At 50.1% G+C, this 21,351-nt stretch overlaps 8 protein-coding genes across 8 annotated transcripts; 3 read left to right on the top strand and 5 right to left on the bottom strand.

Moving 5' to 3' along the window:
* AUEXF2481DRAFT_37084 (uncharacterized protein) lies at positions 1-1,086 on the bottom strand. The gene is made up of 2 exons (XM_013491443.1): positions 656-1,086; positions 1-599 (listed from the first exon to the last, which is right to left on the bottom strand). Exons 1-2 carry the CDS (start codon positions 710-712, stop codon positions 135-137), a joined length of 522 nt encoding a protein of 173 aa, XP_013346897.1. The 5' UTR covers positions 713-1,086; the 3' UTR covers positions 1-134.
* Positions 1,087-1,113: 27 nt separating this feature from the next.
* On the bottom strand, positions 1,114-3,229 carry AUEXF2481DRAFT_2494 (uncharacterized protein; the record flags this gene model as incomplete). The annotated part of the gene is made up of 5 exons (XM_013491223.1): positions 1,114-2,235; positions 2,283-2,496; positions 2,548-2,864; positions 2,920-3,079; positions 3,129-3,229. 5 exons carry the CDS (start codon positions 3,227-3,229, stop codon positions 1,114-1,116), a joined length of 1,914 nt encoding a protein of 637 aa, XP_013346677.1.
* A 1,965-nt stretch (positions 3,230-5,194) lies between these two features.
* AUEXF2481DRAFT_77504 (uncharacterized protein) lies at positions 5,195-7,347 on the top strand (the record flags this gene model as incomplete). The annotated part of the gene is made up of 5 exons (XM_013491521.1): positions 5,195-5,316; positions 5,369-5,571; positions 5,628-6,517; positions 6,568-6,710; positions 6,763-7,347. 5 exons carry the CDS (start codon positions 5,195-5,197, stop codon positions 7,301-7,303), a joined length of 1,899 nt encoding a protein of 632 aa, XP_013346975.1. The 3' UTR covers positions 7,304-7,347.
* Positions 7,348-9,967: 2,620 nt separating this feature from the next.
* AUEXF2481DRAFT_37080 (uncharacterized protein) lies at positions 9,968-10,710 on the top strand. The gene has a single exon (XM_013491442.1). The coding sequence runs from the start codon at positions 10,124-10,126 to the stop codon at positions 10,346-10,348; it is 225 nt and encodes a 74-aa protein (XP_013346896.1). The 5' UTR covers positions 9,968-10,123; the 3' UTR covers positions 10,349-10,710.
* Positions 10,711-10,845: 135 nt separating this feature from the next.
* Positions 10,846-11,325, bottom strand: AUEXF2481DRAFT_37079 (uncharacterized protein). Its single transcript, XM_013491441.1, has one exon. The coding sequence runs from the start codon at positions 11,272-11,274 to the stop codon at positions 10,978-10,980; it is 297 nt and encodes a 98-aa protein (XP_013346895.1). The 5' UTR covers positions 11,275-11,325; the 3' UTR covers positions 10,846-10,977.
* A 1,274-nt stretch (positions 11,326-12,599) lies between these two features.
* AUEXF2481DRAFT_105647 (uncharacterized protein) lies at positions 12,600-13,154 on the top strand (the record flags this gene model as incomplete). Its single annotated transcript, XM_013491643.1, has 1 exon — positions 12,600-13,154. A coding segment is annotated over exon 1 (462 nt), but the record flags the coding sequence as incomplete, so codon positions are not given.
* Positions 13,155-16,034: 2,880 nt separating this feature from the next.
* AUEXF2481DRAFT_26924 (uncharacterized protein) lies at positions 16,035-16,906 on the bottom strand (the record flags this gene model as incomplete). Its single annotated transcript, XM_013491316.1, has 3 exons — positions 16,035-16,604; positions 16,686-16,821; positions 16,878-16,906. The coding sequence occupies 3 exons, from the start codon at positions 16,904-16,906 to the stop codon at positions 16,035-16,037; spliced, it is 735 nt and encodes a 244-aa protein (XP_013346770.1).
* Positions 16,907-17,887: 981 nt separating this feature from the next.
* AUEXF2481DRAFT_50148 (glycosyltransferase family 1 protein) lies at positions 17,888-21,298 on the bottom strand (the record flags this gene model as incomplete). Its single annotated transcript, XM_013491473.1, has 4 exons — positions 17,888-18,000; positions 18,091-18,214; positions 18,287-19,002; positions 19,144-21,298. Coding segments are annotated over 4 exons (3,108 nt in total), but the record flags the coding sequence as incomplete, so codon positions are not given.
* Positions 21,299-21,351: the final 53 nt, after the last annotated feature.

The following is a 21,351-nucleotide window of genomic DNA, read 5'->3' as shown; positions in this document are numbered from 1 at the left end:
CCGGGATGGCGCGACTCGCGTTGCTAGAACAGGCGGTCAATCAGCAGTTCGTTCCTTGATGTCTGCATTCTCCGATGCATCCAAATTACATGGCTACTCTCGGCCTGTAATGGCGCCCCAAACAAGGCGCATATCTACCAACCGTCACGTCTACCCTGCTGCTCGCCCTGATTGTACGAGTTTTCCACACCCGAGTTGAAGCGATCCACATCCTGCTCAGCATCATTGTACTTATTTCTTGCGTCTTGACCAAAACGATCAACATCCTGTTCAGCATCATTGTAGCGGTTCTCAACCCCTTGCTCGGCTTGGTCGTATCTGTTCTCAACGTCCTGCTCGGCACGTCTTCCCTCATTCTCCACACCGCCAATCTTTTCTCCGATCCAGTTTGCTGCACCACGGAGGCCGGCACCGATGTCTGAGGGGATGTTCTCGACACCTTGGACTGTGTTGTTGAAGCCTTGTTCGGCATAGCGGGCGACGTTCTCGGGTGCGTTTTCAACGGCTTGCTCGTCGCGGCGGAAGGAGTCGCCAACTCTTTGTTCTTCGCGGTCGAAAGCTTGGTCTGCACAGTCGTAGGAGCCCTCTGTGAGCACGAAAGGTCAGCAGATCTCAGAAGGTGTGCATATATGTTCGACTTACCAGCTCTACCTACAGCTTCTCCAGCGAAGCGAGCAGCGTTCTCGTCGTAATCACGGTTGTAGTCAGACATGATGGTATAATATGTAGAAGTTCCAGGTCGATGTTGATGCTGTGGGGTTGCTTGAGGGGTGTTAATTCCAGCAGGGGGTGAACACCTGGTCTTTATACTACTACATCCACAACAAGCAGGCTGCCGGTGTATCACCATCCAAACAGTGACGTAGCCCAGACAGGGGCCCAGCCAAGCGAAGCTTGAAGCGCTCAAGCATGTGTCAATCACAGCTCTGCTATTCTAAACCATGACGGGGCAGTGGCGAACATGAAACACGCTTGTGGTCACGAATTTGGTCTGGCCAGCACTATCCAGCCGAGGTTGTATTTATACGTTTCACGATTCAATAGAGCATGCATTGAGTTGAGAGAAGAATAATTGTAAAATATGCATGTAACATTCAATGTAGGTGAACTAAACTACGAGGTTGTCGCAGTAGTACTCTTGGTTCCTTTGCCGTCACTCACAACCGTGATTCCGTTCGCTGGCTTCTTCGTCTTGGTTAAACTGGCACTATACTTGCCTCCTCCTAGATATGTCATCGTAGTGGCTGTTCCGGTGGCCGAGTTTGTCAGATACAACTTCAGGTTCGCGTTGTAGCCAACTATATTGGTACTAGCAGTGACCGATACAGCACCACCTCCTGAAGAGTTGTATGTGTAGCTATCGATGGTAACAATGTCTGCTACAGCAGGGTCACTGACGACCGTGACGTTCGCATTGCCGCTCGTGCCTGCAGAAGCACTGCTGGCTTTGATGTTGAAAATGTATGTGTTCTTGACTGTGCCAGCCGGAGCTGTGAAGGACGGGCTAGCAACGCTGCTGCCTGACAGGGTGACGCTGGGTCCACCGACTTGTGTCCAGCTGTATGTAAGATCGTTGGCTGTGAAATCGAGCTTGTTGGTCACGTTGAAGCCAAGCTTGACCTGGACACCGGGACGAGTTGTCTGGGTGCCTCCTACTGCAATAGTCGGGGTACTTGCGGCAGCAGAGCCAGTACTACTAGGAATAGATGTTTCGGATGCAGAAGGATCAACGCTGGTCGCAGTACCGGGGGAATCCGCGGATGTCGAAGAAGAGACGGCTGAGGAGGACGTAGCTGGGGGAGACCAGGGACCACAGCTCGTTGCAGCAGGGGGTTTTGCGCCAGGCCATGGGTTTAGCTGGCCGAAAAGGTTGCCCGATTCATCATATCCCAAGCCTTGGGCAAGGAAAGGGAAGTTGCTGAAGTCGTTCACAGGAGGAACAATGCCAGGAACATTTGGCTCAGGGAAGAGGAACTCCAAAACAGGCTGGACGTAACGACCAGCATTGATCTTGTTGTCGGTAAGTTTCTCACCAGTGGAGGCACGAATGACGTATTCACGGGTGTACTTGGATGTTGTCCCGGTGCCTGCACGCCAGGTCCACTTGTTACGAGCATCGCCTGCTTTGTAGGATGCGGCGCCTACGGGTCTTTCAGTCTCTTCGCCTGTACAAGGATCAATGTCGATAGCGGAGACCGTGATACTAGCTGTGGGATCCGAGGTGTAGCCAATGAACTGTCATAGATTAGTATCAGATCCTGGTCATTAGAAAAAACACTTACTCTCGAGTCACCAAACTCTGACGTGCCGATACCGTCGTAGATACCAACGATAGCATCCTCGACACGAATGTATGTGGGTGCACCAGAAGTGGTGATCTGTACATTAGGAGCAACGATTGTATAACAAACAATAGTGCCCCCAACATTGATACCTGAGTACTCGAGGTAGTCACCAACTTGGAAAGGTGCCATCTTCAGCGGATCAGGTGCACGGCTGCGAACATGTCAGTACTCTGCAACAGCTTGCTGTGAATATAAAACTTACAATGTGCTTTGACCGGCTGGTCGGTTACTGGAAGGGCAGAGAGGGTCACTCGAAGATCTCGGGATGCACATCGGGAAGCCGCTGAACGCCGTGATTGAAGGGTTCTCGTCATCTGCTGTATACAGAGGACGATCGGTATATCCCACCGAGTAAACAGCATTAGGATCGTTGATTCTGATGGTCGGACCACCCTTGATCTTCATCGTACCAGCGGCAAAGTCAATGCTCTCGACTGTGCCTGAGCTACCCTGAAGAAGATACTCAGAAATTTGGACGAGGCCAGCGATTGCCTTGCCGTTGACAAGATTCCCGATGACCTGGTGCAGTAAAATTAGCTTCGCTCCATAGAGTTAAAGAAGAAGTGAAACATACGGAGACCTCGTGACCAACAAAGCCAACAGTACTGGCAAATTTCCCAAAAGGAGAGAAAGCGGCTGGGAACTGCACTTGCAGATTTTGTGGAATGGTGACGGAGTAACCATTCACGGAGATGGTACCACCAGTGTTGTATGTGCTATCGCTAGCAGTCGCACTGTTACGAATTAGAATTTGCCTCAACACGTGAAGTGGCTCCCTCATACCTGTCAAGTCTGCCATCCAGGACGAACGGCTCAACAGTCTGAGCTGCAGCGAGCGAGCTGAGTAGGCCAATAGTGAGGCAAGCAAAGGGTTTGGACAGCATCCTGAAGAGTCGCAGTTTGAGATTGAGATGATGAGAACCATACTTGCAGCATAGAGCAACACTTTATATCAGAGCTGTGTCGCCAGAGCGTATGAGCAAAGATGTGCCTTCTCGAGGTACATGAACAAGACCTTCTCGCTTCGCTTCAATCATTGCATCTGCATGTGATCAAGTTACTCGCTTGTATGCCGAGAACAGTCTCAGATCAGGTCAGGGCAGAGCAGGGCAGGTCACGACAAGTCCCTGGTAGTGACAACCATATTTCGAGCATCCAAGACTTGGGCAACATCGAGACGGGAACGAAAGGTGTGTCTACTTGAGCAGCTGACAGAACATTCATCAAGTATCAATGAACAAGGATCTAATGACATGGTATACCGTGGGAAACAAGCGAGACACGATATTGTAGAGTCGACTTTGGCTTTGTGGCGAATGCCTCATGGTGCTAACATAGAAGCTGAAAGCACACACTGTAGGCCATGCCGAAGCCACTCTTGCTGCCATACCATGTTACCTGCAGTGGTATGTGAGTCAGCATGCGCACGGGTGCATGTCCCCAGATGGAGTGTCGTTATATCGGCCATAGTGAAGGCGGTTCATCAGACGGTCGGCAGCGTTCGAGACTGAGTACCGAATGTCGCCGTACCACATAAAATTCGATTGACAAGCATCACTGATCAGCTGCCGAGCCCTCGCGTTTCCATCCGAGCGGGAACGAAACCGCAATATTGGTTCTAGCGACAGGGCCATGGTATGGAAATAGAAGTTCCGGAGAGCTACTCATGTGCTCGTGTGGATGTAGTGAGGTATCGGAAGGATTCACAAGCGGTCAGCGCCAAGCTGCCAAGTTTCCTCCCGCATGATCGCCAAGTCGGTCGACCAAAGTTACGTGTCTGCAATGACTCTCCCAACTCCGATACTTGAATCCTAAATCTCATGATGCTATCTCTCGTAGGATCCCTACGGGAGCCTCCAGAGATCGTGTCTCATACAGGTGGAGACGGCTCTGTTTCTCTGCCACAACCATCAGGTTCTGACATTGCTCCCTGTATCGTGTCTGTTCGGAGAAACGAAGATAGTCTTCAGTACAAACAGCCTGGGAAGTTTGGTCAGTGGCGACTGCCAGCGAGCACAGCAAAGCTCTTGGCAGCGCAGCCACATGCGGAATATACAAGAGTATCCCCATGTCCTCCACAAACTTACCTTGCCGTCTTCAGCCCTGAACTTACCACATTGCTCAAATCGCCCCGTCTGGTTACTACATCAGTACATACATCCGAACATCGACCACAGCTCGAACAGTCGACCACCTGCTGCCGAAACAGGTCAGATGTAGACAAAAATCTTGGATCATGCAGCTCAACTAGGATACATGACAATGATTGGTCCTCTGGCTCCGATCCAGGTTGTACAAGCTGCCAGCCTTATGCTTCAATAGTCTTCTGCCTCTTGGATATGGTCTTGACCATTCGGGTCTCACAATCATGTCTTCCACCTGGCGATCGAGAGCCTCGCTTCCAGCGCCATGATCTAGAGTCAGCCCTTGCAAGCTGGATAGGCCTGCTTACCTCTTGCATACAGCCAGCTTGTGACTAAGCCTCAAATTGACTTCACAACTCTCGAGCGCGTCCTCAACTCCAGAACTCTCAACAGGTAGATACAAGCGCCACGAGCCACTTTCCTGGCCATGTGCTGTCTATACTTCTAGATACAAGGCTCCAGCTGCTGGGAGAGAGCAGGGGCCTGTGAGCGGAGACCCCGTTCGTATCTATACTGTACAGTCTAGCCTGGAAGTAGATGTAGCGAAAGGTAAGGCACGATTGAGAAAAACTAGACGAGTGGATTCAATGTGTGGTAGGTCTGCACGTATATATATGTGCTTGTCCTACTCAAAACTTTAGGTCAGAAACAACAACATACACTTCTTCCCTCCCCACACTCAATTCAGCAACACTTCCTGGTGCAATGCATCCTCTTATACTTCTCGCGCTGTTCCCTTTAGCCGAAGCCAAAGGATGGCTCAGTCCTGTTTATAAGAACTTTTTCGAGTTTCCATTACCAATTCCGCCTATCGCCAAGCCAGTCAAGTAAGCAAAACCACATCGACCTTCTTTACAGTTCTCTTCTGACGGTCATAAGGACGTACGACAACATCGACTACTATGAGATTGATATCAAGCCTGTTGATATCGAAATCTACCCTGGCAAGAAAGCACGCCATGTTGGGTACAACGGTATCGTTCCTGGACCAACCTTCAAGATGCAACAAGGTCGCGAGGCCGTTGTTCGGTTCATCAACCATGCAGATCGTGCAAACTCTGTTCACCTTCACGGATCATATAGTGAGTCTTCTACGCGCTTGAGTGCGGATTGTTTCACAACACTAACATATATTTAGGTCGCGCTCCCTTTGATGGCTGGGCTGAAGACACTACTGAGCCTGGAGAATACAAGGACTATTACTACCCTAACGCTCAAGCCGCAAGAACTCTGTGGTACCACGATCACGCTGTTGGACATACTGCTGAGAACGCGTACTACGGTCAAGCTGGGTTTTACATTCTGGAAGATGCCCAGAAGAACTCTCTTAAGTTGCCATCAGGCGACTACGACATCCCTCTCGCCTTAGCAGCCAAGCGCTACAATGCTGATGGCACGCTCTGGGATCCTGAAGCCAATGGAGAGACTACCAGTGTCTTTGGTGATGTAATTCAGGTTAACGGTCAGCCTTGGCCATATCTTGCTGTTGAGCCTCGCAAGTATCTCTTCCGCTTCCTCGATACTTCGATCAGTCGTTCTTTCCAGCTGTATGCAGAGGCAGACAAGAATGTCGGCACTCGCATTCCATTCACAGTTATCGGCTCAGATGCAGGTCTCCTTGCTAGTCCGGTCGACACTACTCAACTCGACATCTCCATGGCTGAGAGATGGGAAGTCGTTTTTGACTTTTCTGGTTACGCTGGCCAGAACATCACACTCAAGAACACCGGCAAGGTCGCTGCTGATGATGACTACGATGGTACTGACAGAGTGATGCGTTTCATGGTCGGCAACTCCGTGAGTGACACCTCTAACAACGGACCCCTTCCATCCACACTACGCAATGTTCCTCTGCCACCACCAAAGACCGGGGTCGATCGCAAGTATACATTCATGCGTAGCAATGGAGAGTGGCAAGTCAACGGTGTCACTTGGGCCGACGTCGCAGACAGAGTCATTGCAAAGCCTGAACGCGGCGCTGTTGAGCTCTGGGAACTAGAGAACAGTTCGGGAGGATGGTCGCACCCGGTCCGTCAATCTTTCCAACCATCTTACCAAGTCTCTGCTAACACTCTTAGATCCACATCCATCTTATTGACTTCCAAGTCGTTGGTCGCACTGGCGGAACTCGCGGTGTCCTTCCTTATGAGCAAACTGCATTGAAAGATGTAGTGTGGCTTAATAAGAATGAAAAGGTTCAGGTCCTTGCTCGCTATGGCCCGTAAGTACATGTGATCTCTCAACTCACAATGTCGTACTGATTTTTATTTCAGTTGGGACGGACTCTATATGTTCCACTGCCACAACTTGATCCACGAAGATCACGACATGATGGCCGCGTTGAATGTCACAGCTCTCAAGGATCTCGGGTACGATGAGAAGACGTCCTTCATTGATCCCATGGAACCCAAATACCGTGCCAAAAAGTTCAGCGAGGAAGACTATGCCAACCGCGACGGTGACTTTGAGGATGAGAAGATCACGAAGAAGTGTAAGGACTTCCAAGACATGGATGCTTACAAGAGTGTGAAGGAGGTTGAGGAGAAGCTCGAAGCGTACTGGGATGACAGAAAGACCAAGACCACACTGGAGACCCAGACTTCATCCAGCAGCAGTGCTTCGAGCGGTTCTTCCGTCCCTACGGCTACCTCGAGTGCTGCGTCTTCTGCAACATCTACCACGGTGGTCTCCTCGACCACCAAGTCCAGCAGCACAACAGGAAGCACACTCATCACCTCAGCAAGTTCGAAGACGACCTCTTCGACGAAGAGTGATGACAAGGGTGGCAAGAAAACTACAACCACAAAAAAGTAGACTATGCATGTTTCAAAGTGTTTGGAGTTATGATTCAAATAATCCACAATACTCTTCTTCCTTCATCAATTGCGTCAAGTGCAACGTCGTGAACGCGTCATCCGTGTGATTTTGGAGAGTGGTCTGCCAAAAAGTGAAGAGAAAGGCATGCTGACAGAAAGCGCCTATCAAAGTCTTGGGTGTGAGATATCCAGGAGGAAGTCACGATCAAGATGTGCGTGTGCGTTGACGGCGCTGTCCACCTGAGATGCGCCCTTCCTACAAACGGTCAACGCGCAAATCCAACTCACACAGTATACATTGCTCAACCCTCAAAAGTGAATTCCTGGTGGAATATGGTTCTCGCAAAGCAGAATTTTGATCGGAAACAAAGCCAAAATCTAGGAACGCAAATCTCCAATCTGAACATGAAGCCAATGAATGGAAGCCACGACTCACATCCAAAACGTGGACCGCAATAGTCGACAACGTTGTTTGCGTGTTGAGCAGGAGCGCATCTTTGTACCTTCTTAGAGAGAGTCCTATGGTAAACAACAATATTTCTGCACTGTCTCGCTTTGAATCATTCACATCATCACAAACATCACAACCCAGAATAACCACATTCCATTCTTCAAACCATTCATACAGTCTTGAAATGTCTCAGCCCAAGAGAACTGAAGGGAGAGTCGCAGAGACAGTTGAGGAGCCAGTTGGAGACGACCAAGCCAACAGCAACGACCGAGGCTTCAAGCGCTGCCCAAGATGCCAACATCTTCGTCGGGACCCTCAGGACTTCATCGATCGTCGACCAAAGCGCGTAGACCCAACAAGAAATTGCATTTTCTGTAGGGTGAGTTCACCTTGCCTCTACGACTCGATGTGTAATCACTCATAGGTGTATAGCAAGTTCTCAATCGCCCTGTAGCTGAAATCACGAAATTTTTCAAGGACCACAATGATAGGGAACGCAATTATAAGGCCACGAAGAAACAGTCTAACAACCATCGTGGCAATAGCACACCGGGTACTGGTGCTGGTGCTGGCAACTCTCGATCGACTGCTCAAACCTGAAGACTTGACCTCCAAGCTCATGAGAAAGTATGCTGTCGCAACGTCCAATCTTGTCGCCGTCGCTAACACTTGCAGACAATTCACACCCACAGCCCCTCTCGACTATTCCCTTACCAGACCCACACATACTGGCCTCTATGACCTGAGCTCTGACGCACAGAAGATGAAGAAAGAAGAAAGAATATAGGACTTTAACGGTGGGTGTTGTTCTTCGAACTACTAGCTTGGGTTATCGGCATGGTCCATGCCCTCGGTTATTCCGGAAGTGCCTCTCAAGCCACAATATAAACCTCATGCAGCTTGCACAAACCATCACCCTCATACATCCCAGCCACGTCGCATGACATTGTAAGGCGACTCCGCGTGGTAAAGTGAGAGATGGATGTCTCCACGAAGATAATTGATTAAGTCATGTTCTACACGACACAGTATCGTAGGCTGGTCGTATCGCAGAGCTCGGCTTGCGATTGGGTGACATCGAAAATCTGCCCTATTACCAGTCCTCGCAATTAAGCACGCAACCGGTCAAGTCTCGTTCTGCAGGCTGAAGTTTGCGATAGCGCACGCCTGCTTTGACCCTAATGACAGGCAATGGTATGTCTCCACACCAACTCCTCCAGGCGAAAATCATACTTGTTCGCTCCTAGATTTCATAGCGAGGACCGTACAGCGTGCAGCCGGGAACTGCCACTTACCGATATACCAGAGAATTGCGATTTTGCTGTCGGTCAGGAAGTCATTCGTGAAATCATTGTTGCTCGCGTGAAATTTCCACACCAGCATGCGGCCACGTCAATCGCATAGAGTGCCGTCCCGGAACCAATCTAAACGCTGCAGTCTTCGTACATTGGCTGTCGTTATACTGCGGATGACGAATAACAGATCGTTGATAAGCGGGTGAACTTCTATTAACCTGATAGAGTAAGACATCAAGCTCGCCCAATGGGGTTCTCTCACTATATTGAGATGCATGAGCTGGTGAGCTCCGCGACTAGAGGTTGAAGGTGATGACAAAGACAAAGACCAGAGCAGATCCTCTGTCCAGTACCGTCGGAGTTGTTGGTTTCTAACACATTCAGCGGCGAACGTCGCAGACATGGAGGCCCCACCGTCATACCATACTGTTGCGGGCGCAACTCGTGGATCTATGTATGCACCGACTTTGGAGTTGACCGCGGTACACTCGTCGAAGAGCAGACCTGGGTCTGCCTTGATGTCTCGTTCCGGGACGTTACACCCCGACGACTCTACCATGACCACCAATATCAAAAGGCTGTGAGTGCCCCCCCGAAGTCGATATAATCAGCATACAAAACTGACGTCTTGCGCCCCAAAAAAAAAGTGACCCGCAAAAGCAGAACTTCGAAGATCTCTGGAAACTAGCGCGGGACAAACTCTCGGACAAAGAGCTCAAAGCGCTGGGCTCAGCGGGCGAAAAAAACAAGACGGTCGATATCATCAATAAAGCCTTGGACAACATACAAAAGAAGAAAGAGGAAGTGGAGAAAAACCAGATGCGTATAAAGACAAAAGAAGGGGAGAAGGAGGTTAGGCAGTATATCGACAAGATTGCCAACATGTTGAAATCATTCATCGAGGTTGGGGATACGCTTATTCAGATTGATCCTGCTCATGCTGCTTTACCTTGGGCTGGCGTGAGATTGTTACTTGTTGTAAGCGAATTTCATTTCATTTCAGAGAGTTGATTTATCTCGCGCTGACACACTTGATCAGGTCGCGACCAATGACAGTAATAGCTTTCAAGACATGGCGGAGGGTCTAGAGTTTGTCTCTACCATGATCTCGCGATATCAGCTCGTCGAAAAAATGTACCTGTCTGACGAGTCGGAAAACAAAGACAAACTCAAGGATGAAATCGTCAAACTCTATGTCGCCATCCTGAGATACTTGGGCATTGCCAATAGCTACTACGGAAAGAGCAAATACAGTGAGTGGTGTGGTGTGTTTGCCGTGAACAGCCACTCATACTGATCTGTCTTCTAGAACGAATTGGTGAGAGTGTGATCAAGACATCTCACGCTTTGGTCCACGAGCCCAGAGCCGCGATTGAGAAGTGCCATTGTGAGGTCAGCGAGATGCTGAAATTGATGGATGCCGATAGTAAGACACTACCGCATGATGATAATGCTCAGAAGCTGATCGACCAAAGGTTCCAGGAAGTTGCATCAGTTGTCGTTGGCCCAGTTCGAGTCATTGGCTATGTCGACCGCAGAAATGATGGTAGAGCACAGCAAGAGGAAGAGTAGGTCGCCGCCGCAATTCTGTATATTGCTGCTGACACATGACAGAGGAAGAGGAATTACGCAAGTATCAATGGCTTTCCACGATACCAGTAACTCAACATCACAACACTTGTCTTGAGGACGTCATGCCAGGAACAGGCTTGTGGCTGTTGGAACTGGATGAATACATCGAATGGAACCAAGCAGCCGAGTCAAGCACCTTGTTCATCCACGGAACAGTCGGTTGTGGCAAGACCAAGCTTATGTAGGTTAAATTTTCCTCATCGAGAATCGACTGACAACTATCAGGGCTGTGGTGATTAAGCAACTACTTGAAAACCGTCAGCGTGAAAGCCACGCGCCTCATGTTGCATACTTTTACTGCGATGGCGCAGAAAGACAGAGGACCAAAGCTCGAGAGATTCTTGGTGCCATAGCTCGACAGCTAGCCTGGACGATAGATAGCGATTCTGCGAAGAAAATCTTTCGCGACGCACACGAGGTCCACAAGAAGGCAGCTGAACGAGTCAATGCCGATGAAGCAGAGCGACTGAGGACCAGACATCTGACAGAGCTAATCTCGAAGATGCTAGCGGGGCAAGCTGCGGTGATAGCAATTGACGGATTCGACGAATGTGTCGACAGACCGGAGCTCCTTATGGCACTGAGAGCCATCATGTCGACAAAGACTGCGGTCGTAAAACTCGTCATATCCGGACGAAGCAAGATATCTCAAGATATGCCCAAGGAAGATTTTCCCGTCCAGATTGTAGTCGACGAGGGCGCTAATACAGATGACATCCAAAAGTTCGTCACCAGGAGAGTTGACCGTGCTATCTCTGAAAAGAAGCTACTCAGAGGCAGAGTCACGAGTGATTTGCGACAGACTATCATCAGAAAGCTGAATGATGGTGCACAAGGAATGTATGTACACGGAGCCAGATTGAACATTGCTCACACAGATCGCTGACTAATACAGGTTCTTGTGGGTTCGACTCCAGCTTGATGATCTTTGTAAGGAGGGCATCATGCTAGAAAAAGATGTTCTGGCTGAGTTGAAAAAATCGCCGAAGGGAATTAGCCAATTTTACGAGAGCGAGCTTGCCCGAATCATGCAGTCTGGAGAGAGCAGTCGGGAAGTGGCCATGTCCGTATTGAAATGGTGTCTGGTTTCAGAGCTGACCATGAGCACACTACTCGAGGCCGTCTCGCAGTACGAGGAGCCTGAGATAACCAGGGACCAGGTCTTAGACGTATGCCGCGGTCTTGTGGTCGCTGATGAAGAGACAGGGACGTTCCGATTTGCACACTTGTCCATTCAGGAGTTCCTCCTAGAGAAGTATGAATACCAAGACGACGCATTACACACCTTTGCAGCGCTCAGGTGTTTCGAGGAGTTCGAGGAGCCTCGTTTTGACGCTTATGACGACGAGTTGGACCGACCTGATCTGTGTCATGAGTGTTTCTACGTATACGCTGTCGACCATCTGGTGTATCATATCGGCATGATCAAGGAACGAGATGAAACAATCGAGAGTCGTATCGCTGCTTTTTTGACCGACGAAGACGCATTCGCAAGATGGAATGATGACTGTCTAGAGATCGTGGAGAGCAAGAAAAACGACATGTCTAGAGACGAGTTCCTAGAACCCTGCCTCAGCGCAAGAATTCCCTCGCCGACTCTCATGATAGCAAGGTTCGGCTTGCTCGAGCTATTCGATGATCAACCGATCGACACAGACTGGGAAAACTATAGTGCCAGTGGACACTCACCGGTACACCTAGCCGCCCGCTACGGGCATCTCGAGATCGTACAGAGTCTGATAGAGGACAATGGGGTAGACATCAACTTCTGCGCAGATCTGGGATATACACCGTTGCTGGCCGCGTCTGCCAGCGGGAACGATCTTGTCGTGGACTACTTGCTGTCTCACGATGATATAGAAGTCAACGGATACAGTGAATCCGGAGGATCTCCACTGATTGCGGCATCTCGAATAGGTAATCGAAAGATCTGTCGGCAGCTACTCAAAGCAGGAGCCGATGTCAATCTGCGAGATTTTGAAGGTGATACCGCCTTAATTTCTGCAGCCATGTCTGGCAAACCGGAAGTTGTGGAGACACTGCTGAAGGTAAGTGTCATGGAAACTAATGCACACGGCAAATATGGACGAACGGCGTTGCTTGCAGTGGTCGAGAACGGCGCTCAGTCGGCCATGAAAATGTTGAAGCTTTTAATCCAAGCAGGGGCCGATCTCGATGCTCAAGACGAAGACGGAGACACAGCGTTGCACATGGCCTCCCGACAGGGATCTTTTGACATGGTCAAACTTCTGGTGAATAAGAAAGCTGCCATCAATATACCGAACGTTGAAGGAGAGACTGCGCTAGACCGTGCATTGCATGGAAGTCACAGCGAGATCGTCCTCTATCTGTTCAGACATGGAGCGATATGCCAACCAGATAATTCGGGATTCACCGAAATTCACGAGGCTATTATAGGAAGCTGTGACGTAGAGATAATTGCGTTGCTCATCTCGAAGGGCGTTGACGTCAACGCAACAAGTGACCTAGGGACGAGTAAGACTTTCTCCCACCCTCTCTGTATTGCTTACTAACATGTGAAGGTGCATTACACATGGCTGCCTATCGGGCACGACATGATATCTTGGAGGTTCTGCTAGGAGCTAACGCAGACGTCAACGCAAAAGACTCTTCTTACATGACCCCTATTCATATTGCGATTATACATGGATGCGATCCTGAGATTATTAGACTACTCATCTCGAAAGGCGCTGATGTGAATTGCAGCAGCAAAGAGGGCGACAGTGAGTTTTTCCGAGATGATGATGATGATGATAATTGTCGGCCTCATTGCTAATACAACAAGATGCGCTTCTTCTTCTCGCATTTCAATGCGGTGAATACGAGATCTTCCAACAGTTGCTCGATGCTGGCGCTAACGTCAATTCGTGTGATTTGGAGTCATACACTACACTCCACGCAGCCATCTGGCACAAATGCGACATCGACATTATCAAGCTGTTGATTTCCAAGGATGTTGACGTCAATGCAAAGGATAAGCAAGGATTCAGTGAGCTCCTATATCATTCATTTCGGCGACGAGATTGTGCTGACAGAAAAAGGTCCTCTACACCTTGCAGCCAGACTGGGCAAACAAGCTATAGTGCAGTTACTAGTAAACTCTGGAGCTCAAATTACCAATTATACCTCGAGTGGCGAGTCAATTTTCCATGCGGCTGTGAAAGGAGGCTCCATCGATGTGTTGCAGTATCTTCTAGCAAGAAGTTCTGATACATTGGATTTGGCAGCCAAAGATTCCGCAGGGATGACAGCTCTGGCTGTAGCATGCGACTTGCATGACGGCGCGGATGATATCGTGCGTCTACTGCTGGATTTCGGAGCTGATCCAACGACGAGTGATAACGACGAATGGACACCACTGCATTTGGCAGCAAATGCAAATCTCCCTGTCTCCGTCATCGAGCTCTTGATCGCAAGAGGGGCGTCCGTTGATGCAAAGAATTCCGAAGGCAAGACCCCTCTGATCTGTGCATGCGAGAATAAGTGCCATTCCCAGATTGTACACTGTTTCATGCAAGCAGGGGCAGACCCCATGATTGGAGACAACGACGGAGCCACTGCTCTGCATTACAGCGGCTTCAAGAACGACCACAATCTGACCTCCATCTTGATATCCAACCCACTATGCACCGACATTGATGTGCAGGACGACAACCATTGGTCACCTCTACTATGGGCCTGTCGGAATGGTCATCTGAGTGCTGTCAAGGTGTTACTCGAAGCTGGCTGCAACGCGATGCATAGTACTGAAACAGATCTCAATGCTTGCATATGCGCCACCATCGGTGACCATGCCGATGTCGTCAAGCTGCTACTCTCGCACAACCCAGACATTGCCATATTGGTAGATGGACGCGGTAATATGCCACTGCATATTGCGGCTCAAGGGGGTCAACTCGAGGTCGTGAAGCTTCTGCTGCATGCCAATCCCTCCACTCTGGTAGTCGAGAACAAGTATGGCGAAACACCTCTTCATTTCGCCGCGTGCAAGGGGCAGACGGAGATAATCAAGCTCATGTTGACGTACGATGAGATAGATCCACACTGCAAGACTCCAGGAGGTATGACAGCTGTCTTGTTTGCGGCTCATAGCGGCGCAGAAGAAGCAGTCGAGTTACTCATGGACGTAGAAGGAACAGATCTGCAGGCCGAGACCGTGACTGGCCGGACGCTTTTCAACATTTCGTTGTCCCGGGGTCTTACAGGGGTCTGCAAAACCTTGATTGATAAGGGTATAGCAGATTGTAAGACGCATAGGACCATAGCACTGAAGTATCCGATTCACGACGTGATGCTCTCCGACAATGCAAGAACAATACAACTTGTTTTAGCTCAGCCCGGAGTCGACAAGGACGCCCTGACTGGTAATGGCTGCAGTCCATTGTGGCATGCTGTGAAGCAAGGAAAAGAGACGTCGGTGCAGACGCTCTTAGCGCATGATGTCGACGTCGATACGCCTGACAATCGAGGTATATCGCCATTACTCATGGCAGTCCGGAAGAGTAATTATGAGATTGTCAAGCTCCTGTTGGATGCGGGAGCGAAAACGGAGCTTGACAGAGTTCTGGAGGCGGCATGGATACAGGGTAATGCGGATATCATGCAGTTGTTGCATGATTCTGGCGCAGTTGAGCACACTTTGGACGTTGAGAAGCTCATCCAACGTGGCCTTTACGATGTTGATATGATTGAAGAAAGACGAGCCTTAGAGGGCGCGGAGGAGTCGTAGTCTGGACAGGAGCTGTAGTCTGCCAGGGGGCGGGCACGTTGTTGAATGTAGCACTTCCGACTTTCCTGCCAGCGACATCAGAGTCGATGGCGAGCTGTAGATAGGCACGGTCCTTTTCAGATCAAAGCTCTCGATATCCTATTACGTGATGGCGATATACTAAACAAGACGCGCAGGATTCACCACACACAAAGGTGGGATTAAGACGCGTAAGACATCCAGCGGACAAAAAGGCAAGAGCAAGACGCGTCGATTGACGTCACATCATTCTGATGCTAGCCCTGCGACCCTGCTCTTAGCGACAGTGACCTTTCGAGCCACACCTTTCTAGCTGCACCTTTCTAGCTTCACGAAATGCATCGGATGATGTTACAGAAGAGGTCCTGGAAATAATCTTATAAGTGCACTAGTTATTGCACCGTTGACTATCAAGTCGCATAGATTGATGTAAAATATAGAGTGGAGACGAGACTACGTCTAGTATAGCTGACCCTTGTCAAAGGGGTGCCTATTATACATCCTGTCTGGTATATGCATCCTGCCTCGCCTCTCTTTTCCCTAATTCCTTCTCGATATCGTGCTTCGATTGAGCCAAGCCTACTCACACCAAATCCTTTCCAAGCTTAAATAACAATCTTGCACTCATCTGAGCATTCAAAAGAGCACCACTCTTGACAAGCTCCGAAAACTTACCAAACCTCATGAGTCCGCCAAAGTTCTTCTCCAGAAACTCATAGATGACCTCAACCAAGCTTCCATCAGCAAGCTGGGGAGCATCAGGACCGAGCCCGGCCAAAAACGCATCCGAGGCAACCTTAAAATTGAGTTTGGAAGAGGAGGAAAAGTTCCATTTGGTCTTTGTTTGTTCTTGGATGAGGGTGATGACTGCGACGCGTACGGAGGGACAGTCGTACTTGCCGGCCACCATGAAGAGACCGATGCGATCTCCTAGTGGTTTTACTTCGCCGGCTTGTTTGCTGGGGTTGAGTGGGTGTTCGCTGTATCGGAGGCCGTACATGTGCATTAGCATTGCCTTGATGTGGTCAGGGTCGTCCTCGCCGCCGAGGTCGAAGACGGAGTTTGTGGCGACCTGGGTGCACTCGTTAGCATTGACTATCGAAAAATCACTCCACCACTCATATTTCAAAGTACGCTTCCGCAATATCGAGGACTGTAACATGAAAGATTGCGATTCGAGTCCTCGCGCTAACAGAGACAAAAAAAAACACCTGTATGACGACCAGATACTCACAGCAAACTTGGAGCTCAGACTACGTTTGAAGAACGGCGACCACATTCTTAGCACGACTCTGTGTGCAAAGATCTGTTGGTCACCAAACTTGATGATGATGTCCGAATCGTCACGATTGTTGTAGATCTCGGGGTCACTGTCAATGTTAGTAAGAGTGGAACAACGATAACATTGTGTTGATAAATCACTCACGCGAATAACGGGTTGGTGGCCTCGGCCATGACTACGAGAAGTCTTGGTGGAGTGATGAGATGGAGTCGACGAGCTTCGAGAGGAGAGGATCTTGTCGAAATTGGTACTGCGAAGAGCTGGCGCTAATATGGGCAGATGTTGTGAAGAGAAGATCTTGCAAAAGGCAGTCGTAGTAGAAGAAGGCAATATAAAGAGCAAGTCCCCAAGAGTGAACAATCGCAGATCTTAGAAAAGGCAGTCGTAGTAGAAGATCGCGATATAAAGAGCAAGTCGCCAAGAGTGAACAATCGCAAAACTGTTGAACAGAAAAGGACACTGTTTCTAGGAGAGGTGAATGTTGATAAGCGATGTAATAGTGTGGTGCGAAAACGTATTGTGAAGAGTGAAGAGGTGAATAGGGTAAACAGCTTAGCTTACAACAAGCCTGTGACTCGTGCCCTGCTTTCCTTCTGATCACTTACTCCGTAGTCACTCGAGCCCGCCAGCTCCTTCTTGCCACAGTCACTCGCGACGGGAAGAGGAATTACTGCTAAGCTGAAAATGTGGAAACCATGGCAAGAACAGAAAAATCGTGTACGAAAAGGGGGAAAAAAGGGGGTATCGTGCTATATGTTTTTGTCATAAAGTCATTTCACAGCTTCAACTCAAGCTCTTCCACCCTTCTTACCCTCCTGCTGCAAGCTCATCTCCATAGCTCTCTTGAAGTCTTCATCATCTTCATCATCTTCGTCTTGTTCCTCCAATTTGCCTTTACCTTTATTGGCGTTACGTCTGTGTTGTTCTTCCAGCAGACTCTGCTTCTTGACATATTCCATAACTACTCTTTCTTCCTCTTCGGCGCTTGTGTCTTGTTTATGAGCTTCTTGACTTTGACTGATTGCGTGTTGGAGTGCTGCGTCTTCGTCGTGTTGCTGGTGTTGAGAGTGCTGTTCTTGAGAGGCTTTCATGGCAAGGCGGAATTCGTCATCTTCCTCGCTGGAGTTAGTGTCCCACTCGCTGTCGGTGGAGTGGCCGTAACGCTTGACACGCTTGTCTTTGTGCTTGGAATCATTCGCTAGACTGGCCTTGAGTGCTGCTGCTAGTTCTGCGTCATGCTCAGGGGACGAGACGTTCTCCTGGTATGCTGGTGGCTCTTCGCCCTGGTGATCTGCCATACTGGCTGCAATCGCTTTGCGTAAGATCTCATCCTCGTCGTCAGTGTCATTACTGTTACCAGGAGGAGGTTGGCTAGACGCTAATTCGGCGATGCTAGCACGGATGGCTCGCTCGATCATGGCATCTTGCTCCGGGTCTCCGCGACTAGTATCGGCAACAGACGTTTGAATGGCTCTTTCCAGCTCATCTTTGCTGGCACCACGTCCGAACGGCAAATCCTCATACTTGGGAGGCTCATTGGTGTGTTGCGAGACCTCGACTGTCGGCGTGGAGACTTCGCTCTGTGTACCGGTTCTCGCTGCACGCGAATTAGCACGCGAACGGGGACGAATGCCCAACAAAGAGCGCGAACCTTTGCCTTGACCATCGCCACCGTTACCGCTACCATTACCATCCCATTGCTTTCTAAGCATATCTTGGAAATGCTCGTGGATGAACTTCTTCTTCTTGACTTCGGACTCGACAATCTTCCAGCGTCTGATAATCTCCTGTCGTTCCTGCGCACTCGATCTATGCCACTCGTCATAACCTTGAGCCGTGCGAGCCGCAATAATGTAATTCTGGACAGAAGATCCAGACAGTTGTTGCAGCTCCTTATAGACACCCTTCATTGTGTATGCTGGAATACCAAAGATGGCTGCACCAGGCTTCAGCACGATACCACCAATGCCCTTGCCGAACCCCTTGAGGAATCCGGCAGCGCCTTCTTTCTTGGCACCTTCCATTGGCTGAGTAACAAGTCCGGTAATGCCATCGAACATGCCATAACCGAACTCCTTGGTAGCTGCCCGAAGTCCAGATCGGAAGTCGGTGATACGATCCGGCTTCCTGACAGACTCATCTCCATAGAGTTTGGGTGCGTTGTGGAAACCCTTGGCAAGAGCATGAGTAAAGTCCATTGGTGATTTGAAACCAGCTCCAACGATTCTTGAGACACCCTTGCTGGCACCAAACGCGGCTTCGATGACCTCTCTAACGTTCGTCTCGCCGCCTTGTGATTGTGCCTGGGCTGGTGCCTGCGACTGCGACGTGTTTGTTCTGTGCGGACTGGAAGATCTCGAGTTAGGACCGCTGCGAGAGCAAGATCGAGGGCGCAGCTGTCCGCCCAGACGTCCCTGTAAGGCTGCAGCCAGCGAGGACGAGCGACTACGCTTTCCACTATCAGTCCTATCGGCCGGCGTCAGATGAGGAGAGCCCATCTTCGCAAACGATTCGTCCAGGTTGAAAGAGCCACCTGTACTGGCACCTCGAGCAGGAGAGGCGGGTCTGCTTGGGCTAGAAACGGTAGAGCCCTTGGTGGATGTTCTAGGCAGACTCGGCTGAGACTCTGAAGATTGCTGAGAACTATCCTGAGGGTCTGTTTTGGTCTTGTTGGGTACAGAATCAGGATGAATGCGCAATGCTTTCAAAGCAGCAACAGGAAAGTCAGCAACTCCCATCATCATAGTGCTGATTGTGCCGGTGAGAGCTCCAGCACCACCCGAGATAGGTTCTGGAGGACCTTCGTCAGCTTCGTACTCTCTAGGACGATACAACTTCAAGTCCTTGAAGTCTAACAATCCCTCCGTCGCAAGAGTGGTGGCTGCCAGAGCACTCAGACGAACTTCGGTCCTCTTGAGACGCCAAACAGCCGCTTTACTAGGTGCTATGCTACACCTCATCTTGTCGACTTCAAGGAACTGATGGAAGCTCTGAGCGCCAGACTCGGTTCCTTTTTCATGACTTATGCTGTTGGCCAGATCCTGAGCACGTTCTCTGGTGGCCGGCTCAAGTGCCTTGTTGATTGCCTCGGCCAGACTGTCGGCGGTCAAGTCCTTGTGGTTGATGGGATCAGGACCAGCTCCAGCTTTGGCGACCATGGCACCCCAGAAAGGCTGATCTCCGAAGAAAGGAACGATGACTGTGGGTACACCGCATGCAATACCAGCAGCAGTCGTGCCTGCTCCTCCGTGGTGGACTACACAGGATACATGTTTGAAGAGCCAGTCGTGAGGCACATTACCAAGCATGAACACACCTTCTGGAATGCCCATCTCGTCAGCGCCGAAGCCTCCCCAACCCTTGGACACCAGAGCACGTTGGCCAGTCTTGCGGACGGCATCAAAAATAAGCTTGGTCATACCGTCCGGGTCGTCGAGGACGATTGATCCAAATCCAATGTAGACAGGGGGTGGTCCAGCGTCCAGGAAAGCTTTGAGATCAGGAGGTGGTGTGAAGTTCGAGGCCAGAGAGAGGAAGTAGAAACCGGAGATGGAGATCTGGTTGCCCCAATCCTTGGGCTTGGGGATCAAAGCAGGAGACCAACAGTATGTGTAGGGGATGCGCAGTCTTGTTAGCATGCCAGGAGCCCAGATTAAACTGATAGGATCCAGAGATAGGTCCTTCACTCTGAATCTGTTGATTACATCGCCCAGGCCTTGCCAGGTCAACATCTCGACAAGAGTGTAACTGATAAAGTTTGTGAGATGAGGATCGGCGTTAGTGGACTGGATGTTAGCCAGAGGATGGGGGAAGGCTTGGGTTGGAGAGTATGGCATGGTAAACATCATGTGCAAAGGACATCCTAGCTTCTCGGCGCAGTGAATGTGCGCGAACGAAGGAGGGTTTGCAATAATGGCATCAGCGATAAAGGGCTTGTCCGAGGCGTCTGTATTGCGCATCCACTCTTCAGTAGTATTGTCGTTTGCAGCCACGCCAGTACCATCCCCAGACTCGATGCAACTTCTCCAGCACCCCTTGATCATGGTGGATATCTCCTTGCGTCTCTTCCCAACGTCTCCAGACCTGAGCACGTCAAATCCAGGCATTAAGCCCGGGTTCTTGACCATGAAGGCCATGAGCTCCGAGGGGTCACCTCCAATATTAAAGTAGTCAAGCCCGTTCTCGGTGACGAAATCTCTGAAGACGGGGTGTGTTGCCAGACGGACACGATGGCCGTATTGTTCTTTGAGAACCTTGCCTAGGGCTACAAAGGGCTGCACGTCACCTCTTGAGCCAACAACATGGATGACGACATTCAGAGGCGGTGGTGGCGGTTGACCAGGAGCTCCTCCGAGCGAGGTGGGAATGTATGGTGGAGGGACTTTTGTAGTGTCTGCGAGATCGAGTTGACTCCTCAAGGCGGGTACGAGTAAGCTCGAGAGCTGGCGAGACGTCTGGTTGATGTTGATGTTGACTCTACCGTCGGAGCGGAGAGTGGCTTTGGCGCCCAATCCAGCATCTTGACTGCTGACATCGCCGTATGTGTCGCCGTATGCTGGGGGTGGTGGGTTCTCATCCGAAGTGTTTGGACTGAGGTATTCAGCGGTCCTTGTCGTGT

The sequence above is a fragment of the Aureobasidium subglaciale genome (assembly GCF_000721755.1).
Source record: "Aureobasidium subglaciale EXF-2481 unplaced genomic scaffold scaffold_3, whole genome shotgun sequence".
Classification (NCBI taxonomy): Eukaryota; Fungi; Ascomycota; class Dothideomycetes; order Dothideales; family Saccotheciaceae; genus Aureobasidium; species Aureobasidium subglaciale.
Note: the sequence above shows the minus strand (reverse complement) of the source record. Positions and strands in the feature narration are given on the sequence as shown.